General features: G+C 45.3%; 1 protein-coding gene across 2 annotated transcripts in view; it reads left to right on the top strand.

Annotated features, from left to right (window-relative positions):
• Positions 1-20,080, top strand: part of RAD23B (RAD23 nucleotide excision repair protein B) — a 49,876-nt gene that overhangs the window by 10,462 nt on the left and 19,334 nt on the right. For both annotated transcript variants that reach the window (XM_075740867.1, XM_075740865.1), the window contains exons 2-3: positions 12,045-12,126; positions 19,096-19,175. In XM_075740867.1, the coding sequence (XP_075596982.1) occupies positions 12,045-12,126; positions 19,096-19,175 (162 nt within the window). The remainder of the gene's footprint in view (positions 1-12,044; positions 12,127-19,095; positions 19,176-20,080) is intronic.

The raw sequence follows: 20,080 nt of genomic DNA, 5'->3' as shown, positions 1-20,080 counted from the left end.
TTCTCTATAGATCTCAAGAAATTCAGAAATTTATCTTGCTTGTGTTGTATGGCCTGTGTAATTACAAATTAAAATTGATGGAAGTGTATTGTTCTCTTTTATTAGGAATTATGAAATGTGACTTTGAATTAACTGTTCTTTTCCTCTTCTATTTTAGCATGGTGTGTAAGGTAGGAGAAATGGAAATTAGTGTGCAAGAGGGAAGGGAGGGAGTTTGCTCAATGTACTGACCTATGGGAGCTATTTGCCTGGATGGAACCCAGCATGTCCTGCTTGCTTAGCTGGCTAAAATAACTGTAGGGAACAATTGGGCAACTTAGCACTAGCAGTTTCATGTAACTGTTTTTAGGATGTCCAGCTGGGATGCAGAGTTAGGGACTGATGTTTTTTTGGAAGACCTGTTTTTCAGTTAGGAGTCCATCAGCTCTGACTCTTCAACAGATTGCATGGCATTTATTCTTGAGGACATTGTGTTCACACTCTGAATAGCAGGGAGGGTCTGGCATCTAAATTCATAGGGGGCAGAAGAAAATCATCTTGTAAGTTGACCGCTGTAGTGCGCCGGTATGCTGTTTCTAAATTTTTAGGGTAAGTGTTTGCAGAAGAATTGATGCTCATTCTTAAAGGTGTTGCATAAAGTATTGGTTGCCTTTATTCTGCTGCAAAATTTATTATGGCAGAAGGAAAATGGGATTCTCTGAGGACTGAAATATATTTTGAACTCTGATCAGGTGGAATTAAGCTAAGTAGCCTGAAGATTTGGGTTATAGATCTGTATTTTTGAGAAAAATATGTCATAATGTTACGGAGACAGAGATTGACTGTGTATCTTAAACCTGCTTTCAAAGTTTGACATATCGATGTGCTGGGTGTGCTTTCGCAAAATTAATTTTCACTTAATAACCCTGAACTGATCGTGATGCTGAAGTATAGATTCTCAGTGACCTAATTTGCTAGAGGCAAAATTTAGGATGTTGCTGTTTTCAGCAGCTTGCTGTACCATTAGCTGGAAGGCACAGCTGTCTTTCTGAAGAGCAGTGAGAGGGCTTCTCTTTTTTTTTTTTTTTTTTTTCTTTTCTCCTCAAAAAAGGAGCACTTACAGTTTAAATCTAAATGAAGGTGGCTCAGACTACTGTGTCTGATGAAACACAGGTTGTTCAGGGAGCACTTTTATGTATTCTTTTCTGTTGGCAGAATTAAGGGCACGCGTATTTTCTTGTTAGTGGGTGCTGTCTTCAGTCACTTCAGTTAGAACTACAAGAGGAAATTTTATGGCACCAGCATGTTACTGTTAAATTAGGTGTATCTGCGGTTATTTATTCCTTTTTTTATTCTGAGAATTAGTATTGTGCATCGTCTGCAAATGAGGATGTTTCTGGCCTCTTAGGCTAGGCAGTGACAAAAGCCAAAAGAATAGGTAGGCATTGTTTATAAAACCTTATTTCAGCCTGAGTGTTTCTTGAACTTCTGCCTCTAACAGGAGAATGCTGACATCTGCAGCTGGCTGTATTCTCTTGCAGATTCAAACTAGAGTAGTTCAGAGTAGGCTTAAGTAGAAGTCCTTTTTGTTTGCTCCTTTGAAAAGATATGATCACTTAAGTGAATTCATTTGAGATATGGCAGATTCCCTTATGTAAATTACTATTCTGTATAAAACAGTTAAACAATGTTCTGAAATGTATTTTCTGGAAGATACTTGAATATTTTATATATTTTCAGTTTTATAGGAACAACTTGAACTACATTACAGAATTTTTAATAATTTGGAACTCATGATGAGTTAGGTTACTGTCAATTACCTTAACACATTAGATATCTTTTGCAAAAATTCACAGTATTTGCTTTTGCAAATGGCAGTGTGCCTATGGATATAGTTAGCAAAATACTGTGAATTAACTGAGCTATGTTAAGCTTAAATTTGTTTTAGATTTTTGTAAACTGTGAGCTGGGGAAATATGTCTGAGAACTGAAGTAATTTGTACTTGAGTTTAGTATACGATCTGTTCTTAAACTGATTGCTATATATGGCAAGTACAGAGAATAAAGACGACCAGTACTGAAAACTGTAATGGTTTTCTGTCTTCAGCATTTCCATTTTTTTCCGAATTCCTTTAAGAAGCTAGTCATGGCCACTGTATTGACAGGCTTTAGACAAAGATTGCCTCTGTTCTTTGAGGAGTAAATGTGTAGTTTGTTGCTATGTTCAGTACCACTGTGTTTTGTGACACCTGGCTGTGGAGAACCTCTAGGGATGCCTGGGACCAAGCTTACACAGTTAGAGTTATCACGCTCCAAGCAAAGGCAGCTGACACCACCAGCTCAGCAGGCTGCTCTTCCTGAGTGCTTGCAGCCCTGCTTCTGTAAGAAAGCAAAGGGGAAGCAGAGATGACTGCTTTCACCTAACTTTGTAACGTTATTTGTATTAATAAGAGCTACTCACCAAGGCAATAAATACCAAACTCCTTCATGTGGATCCAATTATTGCATAGTAATTTATGTGTTTAGTCTGCCCTGACCTAAACTACAACATTAATAAAAATTATGTCAGGAGTGGGATCCAAAGGGGTTTTTTTGGACTGTGGAAAGAGGATTTTACAGCTGAAGTGCAGTCTCTTGAACATCATGAAGCAGGCTGTGGCTGCTGACTTATTTTTTTATGGGTATAATCTTGTGGAACCTGAAGGTTCATGTTTGGAGTAGGAGTCTAGCAGGCAGTGCATGCAGTACTCTTACTAGAGCTTGTGTGTTAATAGTGTATATAGGAGAACAGTAACTTACAGGTAAGTTAACCTTAACTCCTACTTTATATAGGCCAGCAGAAACTGCATGTAGTAGAAGCTGAACTCAGTCTCACTAAAGGAAACTGTAAACCTCATGATGGGGACAAACCTTTGCATCTCGGTCACTGACTTTTGAGGAACAGATATTGTGAGGATCCACGAGAACACTGAATATTTAGCATTGCTGCTGTAGAAATAAGTAATGATACCCCTTTGATACCTCAACTGCCTCACGTCTTAGAAGGAGTCTTAGTAGCAGAACTACAGGCATCACTTTGATTAGTGCTGGCTGCAACTGAAATGGAGTACTGATTACAATACTGGAACAGCAGAGATTTGCTTTCTCCCATACATGGTCATACCAAAGAACTGGAAAGTCAAAGGGTGGTTGCATGAATTCATTTACCCTTCACAACCATGTCTAACTTGTGTGAAAACCCAGTGGGGATTGGAGATTATATATTACTGAGGTTTGAATGTGAGATAATACCACCCTCCAGTGCAGCAGTACCAGATGTGCTAGAACTACAGTATAAACTTGAAGCTGGCCTGGCCCGCAGCAGAGCGGCAGGTCTTGGGACATAGGGGGTTTTCCTGAGGCCAGGAGATGCCAGGGGAGCAGTGTGACCTGCCTTGAGCTGGCAGCTGAAGGTGAGCCACAGCCACGGTGGCCACCTCATGCCTACAGAAGGCAGCCCAGGCAGTGCAAGCCACCAGTAGCACTGTGGGCAAATGGAGTGTGGCATGTCAGCCAGGGCCTGATGATGCAGTTGGCACAGCAGCTTGCGCAGGAGGGCACACAGGGAGGGCATTGTCACCCTACCAGCTGAAGAAGTAAGTTCACTTGGTGGTCATCTTGGAAGGAGCTTAGCTATGGTATCCACCTGGCAGAAAGCTCTGTCCTCTGCGCTTGCCAGAATGGATGTGGCAACCCAGACAGAGCTCCCTGAAAAACGTGCAGCCACCCAGATCTCAGACTGTGGGGAGTGCCAGAGCCTGTCACTGGGAACAGATAGCAGTATTGAGAACAGCTGTGTGAGGTGTGACCAGGTGGATGATCTGCTCAGCCTGGTGGCAGAGCTACAAGAGAAAGTAGAAAGGTTGAGTCCTGAAGAGTCCTGGAGTGCATTGAGGATAACTTCTTAAGCCAGGTAATAGACAACCCTACCAGAGGAGATGCCGTACTGGACCTGATGGTCACTAACGCAAGTGAGCTAATTGGTGACGTCAAGATTGGAGGCAGCCTGGGCTGCAGTGGTCGTGCACTGGTGGAGTTCACAGTCCTGAGGGGTATGGCAACATCTCTTCCCACACCTCTTTGAGTGGATGGACCGCAAGATGGGGGACTGGGGGAGCAGTCCTTCCCACTATAAGAGAAGATCAGGTTCGTGAACACCTGAGGAACCTGAATATACATAAGTCCCTGGGACCTGATGAGATGCATCACAGAGTCCTGGGGGAATTGGCTGATGTAGTTGCCAAGCCACTCTCCATGAGATTTGGAAAGTCATGGCAGTCAGGTGAAGTCCCCAGTGACTGGAAAAAGGGAAATACTGTAGCTGTTTTTAAAAAGGGTAGAAATAGGACCCTGGGGACTACTGACCTGTCAGCCTCACCTCAGTGCCTGGGAAGATCATGGAACAGATCCTCCTAAAAGATTTGCACATGGAGAATGGAGGTGATTTGAAACAGCCAGCATGGCTTCACCAAGGGCAAGTCTTGCCTGACCAACTGAGTGTCCTTCTATGATGGAGTGACTACATCAGTGGACAAGGGAAGAGCTGTAGATTTTATCTGTCTGGACTTCTGTAAGGCCTTTGACACAGTCCTTCACAACTTCCTTCTCTCTAAACTGAAGAGATATGGATTTGATGGGTGGACTGTTCAGTGGATAAGGAATTGGCTGGGTAGTCACATCCAGAGGGTAGTGGCTAATGACTCAATGTCCAGAAGATCAGTGATGAGTGGTGTCCCTCAGGAGTCCCTTCTGGGACCAGTACTGTTTACTATCTTCATCAATGACATAGTGGGATTGAGGCACCCTCACCAAATTTGCAGATGACACCAAGCTGTATGGTCTGGTGGACACACCTGAGGGGTGGGATGCCATCCACAGGGACCTGGACAAGCTTGAGAATGTGACCCATGTGAACCTTGTAAGGTTCAACAAGGCCAAGTGCAAGGTCTTGCACCTGGGTCAGGGCAACCCTTGATAGTAACACAGCCTGGGGCATGAAGGCAATGAGAGCAACACTACAGAGAACATCTTGGTGCTGGTGGATGAAAAGCTCAACGTGACCTGGCGATGTGTGCCGCAACAAAAGATGTGTGCCCAGCAGGTTGAGAAAGGTGATTCTCACCCTCTACTCCGTTCTTGTGAGACCCCACTTGGAGTACTGTGTCCAGCTCTGGGACCCCCAGCCCAGGAAAGACATGGACTTGTTGGAGCAGGTGCAGAGGAGGGCCATGAAGATGATCAGAGAGATGAAGCACCTCTACCATGAGGACAGGCTGAGAGAGTTGGGCTTGTTCAGCCTGGAGAAGAGAAGGCTCTGGGGAGACCTTAGAGCAGCCTTTCAGTACCTAAAGGGGGCCTACAAGAAATCTGGAAAGGCACTGTTTACAAGGGGATGTAGTGATAGGACAAGGGGTAATGGCTTTAAACTGAAGTAGATAGAAGGAAGAAATGTTTTACAATGAGGGTGGTGAAACACTGGGACAGGTTGCCCAGGGAGGGTGTAGATGTCCCATTCCTGGAAACATTCAAGGTCTGGTTGGACAGGGCTCTGAGCAACCTGATCTAGTTGAAGGTGTCCCTGCTTATTGCAGGGGCGCTTGGACTAGACGACCTTTTAAGGTCCCTTCGAACCGAAACCATTCTGTAAGTCTTTGAGTACTGCTGCTTGTTCAGCCATTATCATAACTACCACATTTTTTCTGAGTTCCCTTGGCCCTGTAGTGTAAACTGCAGTTTGTCTATGTCTGGAGAGGAGTGGCACCTGCCAAAGGGATGAAAGCCCAGCCCTATCATTTGTCACAGACTTATACAGAAGGTTTTGGAAGAGAGCAGTACCCCTGGTCACTTGCAGTACATCAGTCACATAGCAGTGTGGGGAAGCACTGCACATGAGGTGGACAGCAAAGGCAAATGGATCATTGGAATTTTACTGTCAATATTTTACTACAATAAATATGTTCTCTCTTTTGTGTGGATCCAATTATTGTGTAGTAATTAAAATGTGCATTTAGTGTCCTGACCTAAATACCACATTTAGCTGTTGGGACATTTTTATATGAGAGAATAGATTTTGGTTTTGTTCCTTGTAGGAAAAAGACCATAGTCTAGAATAAAACATGAGGAAGACAAAGTAGACATTTGAAACCAGTAACTTGATTGAGTGCAGTGGACATGAAACAAGCCTTAATTTTCTCCCTCAAAATAGATTATACCTGCTGATCCTATTACAATATTTGTTATGAATGTGGTGACTGTGAGAGAAAGAAGAAACTTTGAAACATCATCTTTGAGTGATTAGTACAAGTGCATAAATATATGACTAGGTAAGCAATGTGTTAAAAAGTAAGCATTTGAAAACATAACAGTCTTTTAACATGATTCAGGGGGTTAATTTGCCCTAGTAGGTGCAGGACACTTAACTGGAGTTGCCTGAAGTATCCAATACTTTAAAGTTCAGGAAACACTTCTTGATGGCTTATCTGTGGCCTGAGGAGCCTGTTCAGTTGTAAGGTGAGCAACTTCAACTTCCAACCTTAAATAATATTTGGGGGGGGGGGGAATTCATAAATTAGATGTTTAGTTTTTCAAGGAAATACTCTTCTAACGTAAATGTAAGTCCAGGGATAGAGCAAGCTTTTGTAAATTAAGTACATGAGAATAATGATGCTATCAGCAGATTATTATTAAAATGAGTAATGGTTTTACCCTGCCCAAAAACTTGTGTGGAGCTGCTGTTAGTTTTGCTGTGGAAAAGCAACTGGCTTGCTGGAGACTGATTCTAAAGCTTTTGGCAGGTGCTGGGATGGCATGTGTAATAAGAATACCATTGAGCATCCTTCCTCCATCTGCTGAGGAGAAAAACAGTTGACTTCCTATTTTGGCATAGTCTCACAAGGAAGTCATATCTTGTGTTCTGTATCCTTGTATGGCTTGTCATTTAATCACCTACATGAGGTGTAAGCTTAGAGAAGAGGTTTGATTCTGCGGGCCTCCTTCGCTGGGTCATGAAGCTTGGTAAAACAAACTCCTTTTTATGTATACTGCTGAAAAGGTGCAGCTCTATTGTGAGTGTTAAAGTTTGTTTTTCCCTTTTGGAGCAAACATCCAAACTGAAAGAATTAGCCCCGTGTGGTGGTTTACCCTCGGCTGGACACCAAATGTCCACCAAGCTGCTCTATCACTCCCCTCCTCAGCAAGGCAGGGAGGGGAGAAAATAAGATGGAAAACCAACCCCAAACTCACGGGTCAAGATAAAGGCAGTTTAATGTAGCTAAAGCAAAAAAAAACGCGCGCGGAAGCAAAGCAAAAGATTATTCTCTACTTCCTGTCAGCAGGCGATATCCGGCCACTTCCTGGGAGGTAGGGCTTCAGTATGCGTACTCCTTACTCTGCAAGACAAACTTTGTAAAAAGAAAAATAAATGAGTGCCCCTGCCCTGTTCCTCCCCCTACCTCTCAGTTTCTTATTGCTGAGCAGACGTCATATGGTATGGAACATCCCTTTGGTCAGTTTGGGTCAGCTGTCCTGACTGTGTCCCTTCCCAAGATCTTGCCCACCCCCAGCCTGCTGCTGAGTGGGTGGGATAGAAATATTGGAGAGACAGCCTTGATGTGTGCTGGCACTGCTCAGTAGTAGCCAAAACATTTGTGGTATCAACACCTTGCTAGCTACCAATACACAAGACAGCACCATGAGGGCTGCTGTGGGGAGAATTAACTCCATCTCAGCCAGACCCAATACACCCGGTAAAGAGGTTGATAAAGAAACATGGAAATAAAATCCGAGAGGAAGAGGGAGAAGCGAGGGGACCAATGAAGGAAAAGGGGAAAGGTAACGCAAAGGTCTAAAGACGTCATTAACAGAAGAGTAAAGTGAAGCAAGGAGGCATGAATGGCATATGAAGTGGATGACAGATTTTAGTTATGCTGAGAATCACTAAAGCTTAACTTCTCAGTAAATATTTACCATTTAGCACCTGAAATACTGTTTCAGTGTATTTAATACTCAGGCAACTAATAGTGTGCTACAGCTTTAAAAATTAACAAGAAATGGTAATAATACTGCTACCTAAGGCACAAGTAGTTGCCAGTCTGATTAAGCTGTCTAAGGTAAACACATTTTCACGTGCTTAGCTGGTTAAATACCTAAGTATATGCATCTCAATTGCAGCATTTAATGAAAAAAGCTTGTGAAAAAAAACTTCGGGAGATGGAGTTGGTTTGTAGTAATAAGTTCATAACGTTGATTGTTTTACATATATAGGGAGTGTCTCAGGAAACAAGAAGAATGAATGTTTATATACAGGTGTTTGTCTTAAAACATGATTTCAAATGTATCAGTACAGAAATGCTTCTACAGGAACATCCTTTATCTCTTTAGGATAGCGTTATGCAGTCTTCCTGAAGAATATGGGCATTCTGATACCTAACAACTAACACATTGTCATTTGAGCTATGTATACTGTGCTCTGAAAGCGTGGACTAGATGTCTGTGGTCTACCTAAGAAAGTAAATAGGGCAAAATGCTGTCGTGTGGGAGCTTAAAATTGCTGTGCAAACTCCAAAAATTAGGGAGGAGGGGGAAAGAGTTGAAAACTACTTATATAAAAGCAACAACTGGATAGTTTGCACATGTCTTTGTATATCAAGACTTGAAGTCATTCTAGTGAGTTAAATTGAATGTCATGGTGACCTTACAAAAAAACCCAGGCATTCTCTGAAGAGTCATTATGATAAAGAAAGCAATCAGCTATGTATAGCATGTGTACGCCCTGCATTCAGAGAAGGAACAGGGACGGGAGATGGGTCAGTAGATCAAAGCATTTTTTGCCCAAATTTCTCAATTTGTCACCGTTGTAAACTCATACTCAGAGTATGAAGACTTCTTATGGAGGAATTACTTGCCTAATTTGATTATGCACAAGAGATTATTTGGGAAGAAAACACTTGCTCTGCAGGTGGTTACAGTGATGTCTTTGGAAGGCTGATGAACTTGTAATAAATCAAGATGTGGCTGAAAAGTACTTTTTCGTATTTAAAACTTAGAACAAAGTGTACTTAATTTTGTATTTTTTATTTATAGAATCATAGAATGGTTTGGGTTGGAAGGGACCTTAAAGATCATCTAGTTCCAACCCCCCTGCTGCAGGCAGGGACACCCTCCACTAGACCACATTGCCCAAAGCCCCATCCAACCTGGCCTTAAACACTTCCAGGGATGCAGCCTCCACAACCTCTCTGGGCAACCTGTTCCAGTACCTCACCACTCTTAACAGTAAAGAATTTCTTTCTAACATCTCATCTAAATCGATCCTCCTTCAGCTTAAACCCGTTACCCCTTGTCCTGTCACTACACTCCCTGATAAACAGTCCCTCACCAGCTTTCCTGTAGGCCCCCTTCAGGTATTGCTGTGTCGCAATTAGATCTCCCCAGGAGCTTTCTTTTCTCCAGGCTGAACAATCCCAACTCTCTCAGCCTGTCCTCACAGGAGAGTCACCCCAGCACTCTGATCAGCTTCGTGGCCCTCCTCTGGACTCGGTGCAACAGGTCCATGTCTCTCCTGTACTGGGGCCCCCAGAGCTGGATGCAGTACTCCAGGTGGGGTCTCACCAGAGCGGAGTAGAGGGGCAGGATCACCTCCCTCGACCTGCTGGTCACACCTCTTTTGATGCAGCCCAGGACACGGTTGGCTTCCTGGGCTGCAAGCGCACACTGCTGGCTCATGTTGAGCTTCTCATCAATCAATACCCCCAAGTCCTTCTCCTTGGGGCTACTTTCAATCCATTCCTCGCCCAGCCTATAGTTGTGCTTGGGATTGCGCCGACCCATGTACAGGACCTTGCGTTTTGCCTTGTTGAACTTCATGCTGTTCACACAGGCCCACCTCTCCAGCCTGTCAAGGTCCCTCTGGATGGCATCCCTTCCCTCCAGCATGTCGACCCCACCACACAACGTGGTGTCATCAGCAAACTTGCTGAGGGTGCACTCGATCCCACTGTGCATGTCGCCAACAAAGATGTTGAACAGTGCCGGTCCCAGTACCGACCCCTGAGGAATGTCACTCGTCACCGTTCTCCACTTGGACATTGAGCTGTTGACCGCAACTCTTTGAGTGCGACCATCCAGCCAATTCCTTATCCACCGAGTGGTCCATCCATCGAATCTGTGTCTCTCCAATTGAGAGACAAGGATGTTGTGCGGGACAGTGTCACATGCCTTGCACAAGTCCAGGTAGATGACATCAGCTGCACTTCCCTTGTCCACCAACACTGAACCCCATCATAGAAGGCCACCAAATTTGTCAGGCACGATTTGCCCCTAGTGAAGCTGTGTTGGCTGTCACCAATCACCTCCTTATTTTCCATGTGCCTGAGCATAGTCTCCAGGAGGGTCTGCTCCATAGGTGAGACTGACCGGCCTGTAGTTCCCTGGGTCTTCCTTTTTACCCTTCTTAAAAATGAGGGTTATGTTTCCCCTCTTCCAATCGGTGGGAACTTCACCAGACTGCCAGGACTTCTCAAATATGAGGGCGAGTGGCCTGGCCACTTCATCCGCCAGTTCCCTCTAGACCCGCGGATGCGTCTCATCAGGTCCCGTGGACTTGTGCACCTTCAGGTTCCTTAGATATTCTCGAACCTGATCTTCTCCTACAGTGGGCGGTTCTGCATTCTCCCAGTCCCTGCTTTCTGTGACCTGGGCAGTGTGGCTGAAGCATTTGCCAGTGAAGACTGAGGCAAAGAAGTCATTGAGTACCTCAGCCTTCTCCATATCTGGGGTAACCAGGTCACCCGTTTCATTCCAGAGGGGACCCACATTTTCCCTCGTCCTCCTTTTCTCACTAACATACCTATAGAAGCTTTTCTTGTTGTCCTTGACATCGCTGGCCAGACTAATTTCTGTCAGGGCTGTGACTTTCCTAACCTGATCCCTGGCTGCTTGGACAGTTTCTCTGTATTCTTCCCAGGCTACCTGCCCTTGCTTCCACCCTCTGTAGGCTTCCTTTTTTTGTTTGACTTTGCCCAGGAGCTCCTTGTTCATCCATGGGGGCCTCTTGGTGTTTTTGCCTGACTTCCTCTTTGTTGGGATGCATGGCTCCTGAGCTTGGAGGAGGTGACCCTTGAATATTAGCCAGCTGTCTTGGGCCCCTCTTCCTTCCAGGGCTTTGTCCCATGGTATTCTACCAAGCAGATCCCTGAAGAGGCCAGAGTCTGCTCTGCTGAAGTCCAGGGTAGTGAGCTTGCTGTGCGCCCTCCTCGCTGCCCTGAGGATCCTGAATTCCACCATTTCGTGGTCACTGCAGCCGAGGCTGCCCTTGAGCTTGACATCCCCTACCAGGGCCTCCTTATTGGTGAGGATAAGGTCCAGCATGGCACCTCTCCTCGTGGGCTCCTCTATCACTTGGAGGAGAAAGTTGTCATCGACACATTCCAGGAACTTCCTGGATTGCTTGCGCTCTGCTGCGTTGTCCCTCCAGCAGATGTTGGGGTGGTTGAAGTCCCCCATAAGGACCAGGGCTTGTGAACGTGAGGCTGCTCCTGTCTGCCTATAGAGGGCTTCATCTGCTCGGTCCCCCTGGTCAGGTGGCATGTAGCAGACCCCTGCTATGATGTCCCCTGCCCCAGCGCTCCCTTTAATCCTGACCCATAGGCTCTTGGTCAGCTCCTCATCCTTCCCCAGGTGGAGCTCCATGCACTCCAGCTGATCATTGATGTAGAGGGTGTGTGCCCCTTCCTCGTCTGCCCTGCCTGTCCTTCCTAAAGAGCCCGTACCCTTCCATCCCAACACTCCAGTCGTAGGAGCTATCCCACCACGTCTCTGTGATGCCAGTAAGGTCATAGCCTTGCAGGCGCACACATGTCTCCAGCTCCTCTTGTTTATTCCCTGTGCTCCGTGCGTTTGCGTAGAGGCATTTCAGCTGTGCCCCCGTTGAGGCTGACTTATTGGCTGGGGTGTCTGGAATTCTTTTGATCTATCTTACTGTGAAACAGCTATTTTTTTTTTTCATTAAGTCTGTTTCTGTTCTTCAGGTGAAGGCACTGAAAGAGAAGATTGAATCAGAAAGGGGGAAAGATGCTTTTCCAGTAGCTGGCCAAAAACTAATTTATGCAGGTAATGGTTATTCTGAAGATACTGTATGTGAATCTACGTTATTTTTTATGTTCTTTGACTTTGATGTGAATGTTAAGTTTTCTGAAGATTATAACTACTGAAATGCAGATAGGTTAAAAACTGAAACCATCAATAAGCTTCGTTGGAAGGAACTCTTAATTTTGAATCAGAATTTTTCAGTTTTTAATACAGGTATGTTTATTGTTATCTTTGCTCTTACACCATGATACTCTTAACAGCTTTAGTCCTGGGTGTAGTGTGCTAGGTGAAGTAGAAATAGCTTTTCTTACAAGAAGTCAGGATTTAAGCGGATCACGTCTTGTGTTCTGGTTTAACTCTTGTCTTTTGTTCAGTTTATGCTGTGTGTAGCTGAAGCATTCCTGTATATACCTCAGAGAATTAAAATTCAGATTGTTTCTTTTGTATTAACAAAAGAAACCTACCTCTAAATCCTTGCTGTACAAAGGTACTTTGAATACTTTCAAGCTCTATCATTAGAAACACCTATTATGTGCTAGCAAAAAGCAGGCTAACGTCAGATAAAGACATGAAGTGACTTCATGTGAGCTAACATAGTTTGAATTTTTTTGGCAATATTTTTTTACTGTTTTCTACCTGGCTGGTCCATTCTGGCACTAATACACAGATCAGTTTTGTTCTCACTTCAGAATTTAAAAATACCCCCTCTAGCACTTTTTCCTCTCAAACCGTGTTTGAAAGAAACTTTGGTGGTCTTTCTACTTCTTCAGTGCACTGCTTTGTGAACAGTGTTGGGTTTTGCACTTCTAATAAGCTTAAGGGACTGATCACAATAGAAAGATGCTAATGAAAGAGAAGTCAGGAGTCTCTCCGAGTTTGTACGGACTCCTCAGAACTATTTCTTACCAAGTTTTATGTCCCTTGTACTTAGAATCATAGAATCATAGAATGGTTTGGGTTGGAAGGGACCTCACAGATCATCTAATTCCAACCCCCCTACTGCGGGTAGGGACACCCTCCACTAGACCACATTGCCCAAAGCCCCATCCAACCTGGCCTTAAACACTTCCAGGGATGCAGCCTCCACAACCTCTCTGGGCAACCTGTTCCAGTACCTCACCACTCTTAACAGTAAAGAATTTCTTTCTAACATCTCATCTAAATCGATCCTCCTTCAGCTTAAACCCGTTACCCCTTGTCCTGTCACTACACTCCCTGATAAACAGTCCCTCACCAGCTTTCCTGTAGGCCCCCTTCAGGTATTGCTGTGTCGCAATTAGATCTCCCCAGGAGCCTTCTTTTCTCCAGGCTGAACAATCCCAACTCTCTCAGCCTGTCCTCACAGGAGAGTCACCCCAGCACTCTGATCAGCTTCGTGGCCCTCCTCTGGACTCGGTGCAACAGGTCCATGTCTCTCCTGTACTGGGGCCCCCAGAGCTGGATGCAGTACTCCAGGTGGGGTCTCACCAGAGCGGAGTAGAGGGGCAGGATCACCTCCCTCGACCTGCTGGTAACACCTCTTTTGATGCAGCCCAGGACACGGTTGGCTTCCTGGGCTGCAAGCGCACACTGCTGGCTCATGTTGAGCTTCTCATCAATCAATACCCCCAAGTCCTTCTCCTTGGGGCTACTTTCAATCCATTCCTCGCCCAGCCTATAGTTGTGCTTGGGATTGCGCCGACCCATGTACAGGACCTTGCGTTTTGCCTTGTTGAACTTCATGCTGTTCACACAGGCCCACCTCTCCAGCCTGTCAAGGTCCCTCTGGATGGCATCCCTTCCCTCCAGCATGTCGACCCCACCACACAACGTGGTGTCATCAGCAAACTTGCTGAGGGTGCACTCGATCCCACTGTGCATGTCGCCAACAAAGATGTTGAACAGTGCCGGTCCCAGTACCGACCCCTGAGGAATGTCACTCGTCACCGTTCTCCACTTGGACATTGAGCTGTTGACCGCAACTCTTTGAGTGCGACCATCCAGCCAATTCCTTATCCACCGAGTGGTCCATCCATCGAATCTGTGTCTCTCCAATTGAGAGACAAGGATGTTGTGCGGGACAGTGTCACATGCCTTGCACAAGTCCAGGTAGATGACATCAGCTGCACTTCCCTTGTCCACCAACACTGAACCCCATCATAGAAGGCCACCAAATTTGTCAGGCACGATTTGCCCCTAGTGAAGCTGTGTTGGCTGTCACCAATCACCTCCTTATTTTCCATGTGCCTGAGCATAGTCTCCAGGAGGGTCTGCTCCATAGGTGAGACTGACCGGCCTGTAGTTCCCTGGGTCTTCCTTTTTACCCTTCTTAAAAATGAGGGTTATGTTTCCCCTCTTCCAATCGGTGGGAACTTCACCAGACTGCCAGGACTTCTCAAATATGAGGGCGAGTGGCCTGGCCACTTCATCCGCCAGTTCCCTCTAGACCCGCGGATGCGTCTCATCAGGTCCCGTGGACTTGTGCACCTTCAGGTTCCTTAGATATTCTCGAACCTGATCTTCTCCTACAGTGGGCGGTTCTGCATTCTCCCAGTCCCTGCTTTCTGTGACCTGGGCAGTGTGGCTGAAGCATTTGCCAGTGAAGACTGAGGCAAAGAAGTCATTGAGTACCTCAGCCTTCTCCATATCTGGGGTAACCAGGTCACCCGTTTCATTCCAGAGGGGACCCACATTTTCCCTCGTCCTCCTTTTCTCACTAACATACCTATAGAAGCTTTTCTTGTTGTCCTTGACATCGCTGGCCAGACTAATTTCTGTCAGGGCTGTGACTTTCCTAACCTGATCCCTGGCTGCTTGGACAGTTTCTCTGTATTCTTCCCAGGCTACCTGCCCTTGCTTCCACCCTCTGTAGGCTTCCTTTTTTTGTTTGACTTTGCCCAGGAGCTCCTTGTTCATCCATGGGGGCCTCTTGGTGTTTTTGCCTGACTTCCTCTTTGTTGGGATGCATGGCTCCTGAGCTTGGAGGAGGTGACCCTTGAATATTAGCCAGCTGTCTTGGGCCCCTCTTCCTTCCAGGGCTTTGTCCCATGGTATTCTACCAAGCAGATCCCTGAAGAGGCCAGAGTCTGCTCTGCTGAAGTCCAGGGTAGTGAGCTTGCTGTGCGCCCTCCTCGCTGCCCTGAGGATCCTGAATTCCACCATTTCGTGGTCACTGCAGCCGAGGCTGCCCTTGAGCTTGACATCCCCTACCAGGGCCTCCTTATTGGTGAGGATAAGGTCCAGCATGGCACCTCTCCTCATGGGCTCCTCTATCACTTGGAGGAGAAAGTTGTCATCGACACATTCCAGGAACTTCCTGGATTGCTTGCGCTCTGCTGCGTTGTCCCTCCAGCAGATGTTGGGGTGGTTGAAGTCCCCCATAAGGACCAGGGCTTGTGAACGTGAGGCTGCTCCTGTCTGCCTATAGAGGGCTTCATCTGCTCGGTCCCCCTGGTCAGGTGGCATGTAGCAGACCCCTGCTATGATGTCCCCTGCCCCAGCGCTCCCTTTAATCCTGACCCATAGGCTCTTGGTCAGCTCCTCATCCTTCCCCAGGTGGAGCTCCATGCACTCCAGCTGATCATTGATGTAGAGGGTGTGTGCCCCTTCCTCGTCTGCCCTGCCTGTCCTTCCTAAAGAGCCCGTACCCTTCCATCCCAACACTCCAGTCGTAGGAGCTATCCCACCACGTCTCTGTGATGCCAGTAAGGTCATAGCCTTGCAGGCGCACACATGTCTCCAGCTCCTCTTGTTTATTCCCCGTGCTCCGTGCGTTTGCGTAGAGGCATTTCAGCTGTGCCCCCGTTGAGGCTGACTTATTGGCTGGGGTGTCTGGAATTCTTTTGATCTTTCTTCCCAGTGTTACCCCGTTGGTTCCTGTTGCATCCGGAGCCCCTGGCTCATCTCCCCTAGGCTTTGAGTGTGCTGTAGTGCGTCCAGCATGTCTCTGAGCAGTAGGCTGAGGGTCCTCACCAGCACCCCGTCCCTCCAACCTGGGCCCATCATCCCACAACACGTTGCTGGCAAGCCTGATGTTATCCCCCTCCCCCTTCGAGCCTATGTTAAAGCTCTTGTTGATGAGCCCCGCTAGTTCCTGGGTAAAGATCCTCCTCCCCCTTTGACAGAGATGAATCCCATCAGGGCTCATCAGGACTGGTGCCGTGTAGGCCGTCCCATTGTCAAAGAACCCAAAGTTGTGGTGTTGGCACCAGCCACGGAGCCATGCATTTATGGACTGTGTCCGCCTGTTTTCCTCCCAGCATTGCTGCCCTTAACTGGAAGGAGGGAGGAGAATATTACCTGTGCCCCCTCGAATCCTTCAGTGACAGTTCCAAGAGCCTGAAGTCCCTTTTGATCGCTTTCGTGGTGCGTGCCTCTGCTTCATCCCCACCCACATGGAGGAGCAGCAGTGGGTAATAGTCAGAGGGGTGTACCAGGCTGGGGAGTTTCCTAGCGATGTCCTTGACGTGGGCCCCAGGGAGGCAGCAGGCTTTTCTGAGAGGAGGGTCTGCCCTGCATATTGGGCCCTCTGTACCCTTCAGAAGGCTGTCCCCTACAACTGTAACTCTCCTTTTCTTCTTTGTGGGGGTGGTCATGACCCAAGGCATGGGCCTTTTGGGCCTATGTGCTACCTCTGGTGTAGCTTGACTGTCATCCATATCCTCGCTTGAGTGGCCTTCCACAGCCAGAGCCTTGTACCTGTTGCACTGGGGTATGTGGGATGGTGAGGTGGGTGAGGAGGAGAAGGCTCACCTGCCACGCCGAGTGTCGACTTGTTTTCATTCACTCCCCTCTTTAAGGCTGCTGCCTTCTGCCTGGCAAGGGGAGGATACAGGGTCCCCTTCACTTTGGCTTTGGTCCGTTGGCTGTCCCTGTTTCTGTCTCAGGGAGGGCAGAGCTTGGCTCCACCAGTCTGTCTCTCTCTCAGCCTCTCTGATGCTCCTTAACCTCTCCACTTCTTCACGGAGTTCTGCCACCAGGCTGAGCAGATCGCCCACCTGGTCACACCTCAGGCAGCCAATCTCACTAGTGCCTTCCCCTGCCAGTGCCAAGCTCAGGCACTCCCAGCAGCCTGAGAGCTGGGTGGCTGCACGCTTCTGTGGCAGCTCTGTCTGCATTGCCACACGCCTTCTGGTGAGCACAGAGCTTAGGGCTTTCTGCCTGGTGGGCGCCATGGCTGAACTCTCTCCATGAGAGAGTGATGACCACCAGTGGACTCTCCTCTTGAGAGTACTTCAGTGAAGGGGACACACATGAAGAACATGACGGTAAAAATTGCATATACAGTAAAGAAATATGAACAAGGCAGGCCTTATGCAATATGTAGAATTGCATGATGCATTTGATATTGTGTTTCTGTGATTAAAAAAATCAAGGGTTGCATAAGATCATATGATAGGACTTCAATGTTTTCAGAAGCCAGGATTTATTTCTGCCATTCTATAATCCACACAAGTAGTAGGAAATAAGATTTAGAATAGAAGACCATCCAAAGATTGATGGTATTTTTTTCTTGGACAAGAGTACAACAAGGATGTATCAATGACATTTTTAATTTTATTAAAATGAGCTTTAGAATTTTCATGATTTGGTAAAGCAGAGTGATAGCCCAACTGAACCTGATTAAAAGTGTATGATTTACTACTAAAAATGCTTGCAAAGTTTTTTAAAGAAAGGTTATGCTACTCAGCAGTGAGGTAGATCTGTTGTGGTGTTATCTGTATTAGTGTAAAGTCTAGAATCCCTGAGAGTGGTGTATCCTAAGAAGATAGGGTGTCTGCATATATACGTTATGTGTACTCCTTCTCCAAAGTGCCTATAAACCAGAAAATTTTAAGTAAACTTACGTAGATTCTGAGTCAGATTCTGCACCATCTATAGTATTACTACTACTGCCATACATATAATACGTTCTTGAGCATTTGACCTGCAAGACTGGTGGAGCTAGTAGAGAGTAGGACAGTGTCACTTCATTTGCGTTCCAAGTGCCATAATGCATATGAATTGATTGATTTCCTTGCAGTCAGAAGGGTAAGGATGTGTCCTCCTAGTTACAGTTAAGTGGTGTATTCCACTAGCACTGAGGACGGTTATGAAAATGTGTATTTTCCTCTTGAAATAGGGAAGCAGTCCTTGACACATCTTCCGAAAACTGAACGAATTAAAATAGTAAAATATTTCCTGAAAATTCTGTAGTAGAAGTAGATACTATAAAACTTACTGAAATATGGACTTAATTTTCTGATTTATGGTACTGCCTCTAAATCAGCTTATCCTTAAAAAAATAAAAAAAAAAGTCTTATGTGGTTTAAAGCATTTCTGAGTTCTTGTAGATGTGAGGCAAATCTACTTTCCTACAGTACCATCTCTGCTTATGAAACATAAAAAGTAGGAGTACAACAAATAAATCTTTCTGATTTTGTCTGATCATTTTTTTCATCCTTCTGTCAAGGTAGCAGGTTATGGAATGGTTCTAGCTTTTTCTAATCCTTTAGCCTTCTTTTAAGAGGATTGTTAAAGTTGCAAAGTGACAAACTTATCTAATGCAGATATGCCTAGTCTGTGGTAGGGAACTATAGTTTATGACATCTAACGGGCAAACAGAAGATAAGCAGGAAGGGATTTTGTTGTGTGTCTAGAATGTGTAAGCAGGCATAAGTTATTCAGGTAAGATTATTGTATGATGAAGCCTTTCCTCTGAGTTAGAAGTCCAATAAATCTTTCTCTAGGTTTAACGTTTCTGTTTTAAATGATTTGAAGGATTTTCAACACTTAGGGCAAAAGCCTTCAAGCTAACTAGTAATGTGGACATTATAGGAAGAAAATTACTTGTAGTTCTACTGGCAAAGCTTAATATCCAAAACATTTTTTGTAGGGTTATTAGTGTTTATAAATCTGCATAAAATATGTTTTTACAGGTTTGGGAGTTTTTTTGAACTGTGTTTATATGAGAGAATCCTGGGATCATCTAATGATCTGTTAAATAACATCTTAATTTGTTTAATTTGCCAGGTAAAATCCTTAATGATGATACTGCTCTTAAAGAATACAAAATAGATGAAAAGAACTTTGTGGTGGTTATGGTGACAAAAGTGAGTAGCCCTTATTTTTTAAAAGGAAATTCCATTCATTTCATTCTTTTTTTCATTGTGATGAGTGACTGTGTATGTCTACCTGTAAAACCAGTGGAATTTGATTATGTGCAAGTTTTGGTCAACAGTAAAAATAAATGCTTGTTTGAACAGATACAAAATACTGCTTCACAGGCCTAGTTTGCCTGTGCTGATTGTTGCTGCTGTTCTGTGTATTTACATAAAAGACAAAAATTGTCAGTGGCTGATTTTACTGTTTCTTCTTTCTTGCCTCTCTGCATTATTTTTCCAGTGATATTGTTAAAAGGAAGAAGGGAACCTAGATAGTCTGTTACTAAATCCTCTGTGCAGAACTCTTCCAGTCTTGCCATGTTGCTTTTCAAAGCTCATGGCTGTTTCTTTTGTCAAGCTCAACAGCTTAAACCAGTAGAGAGAGGGGATATATGCCAGTAAACAAACCTGTGAGTTTTGAATGACTGCAATGGCAAATTAAAGGGAATGACTGACACACGTATTTGAAGTATCTCTCCTGTTAAACAATTGCCAGATTGCTTCTGGGAATCAAGCCACAGATTTTCTAGGCATTCCAGATGCCTGGGATCTGAATAAAACTGGCTTCATCTCTGTCTTGAGATACAACGTTAATTTTGGAGTTAGAGGTCCTCCTTTTGACAAAGAAAACATATATTCGTTTGCCTTTCACGTGTATCTGGTATTGGTTCATTAGATTCTCTGTTTGAACATAACTGTTATTGCTGTCTTCCTGAACAAACAAGTGTTCTAGTCTGTGGTTTGCTTGCAGAAGAGGCATCTATCAGTACAAGAAAACAGGTGCAGATAGGATTTCAGCGATCAGCTTTCATTTTTATGTGAGAAGAAACATAGATGTCCATGAAGAACTGCTA

The sequence above is a fragment of the Balearica regulorum genome, chromosome Z (genome assembly GCF_011004875.1).
Source record: "Balearica regulorum gibbericeps isolate bBalReg1 chromosome Z, bBalReg1.pri, whole genome shotgun sequence".
Lineage (NCBI taxonomy): Eukaryota > Metazoa > Chordata > Aves > Gruiformes > Gruidae > Balearica > Balearica regulorum.
Note: the sequence above shows the minus strand (reverse complement) of the source record. Positions and strands in the feature narration are given on the sequence as shown.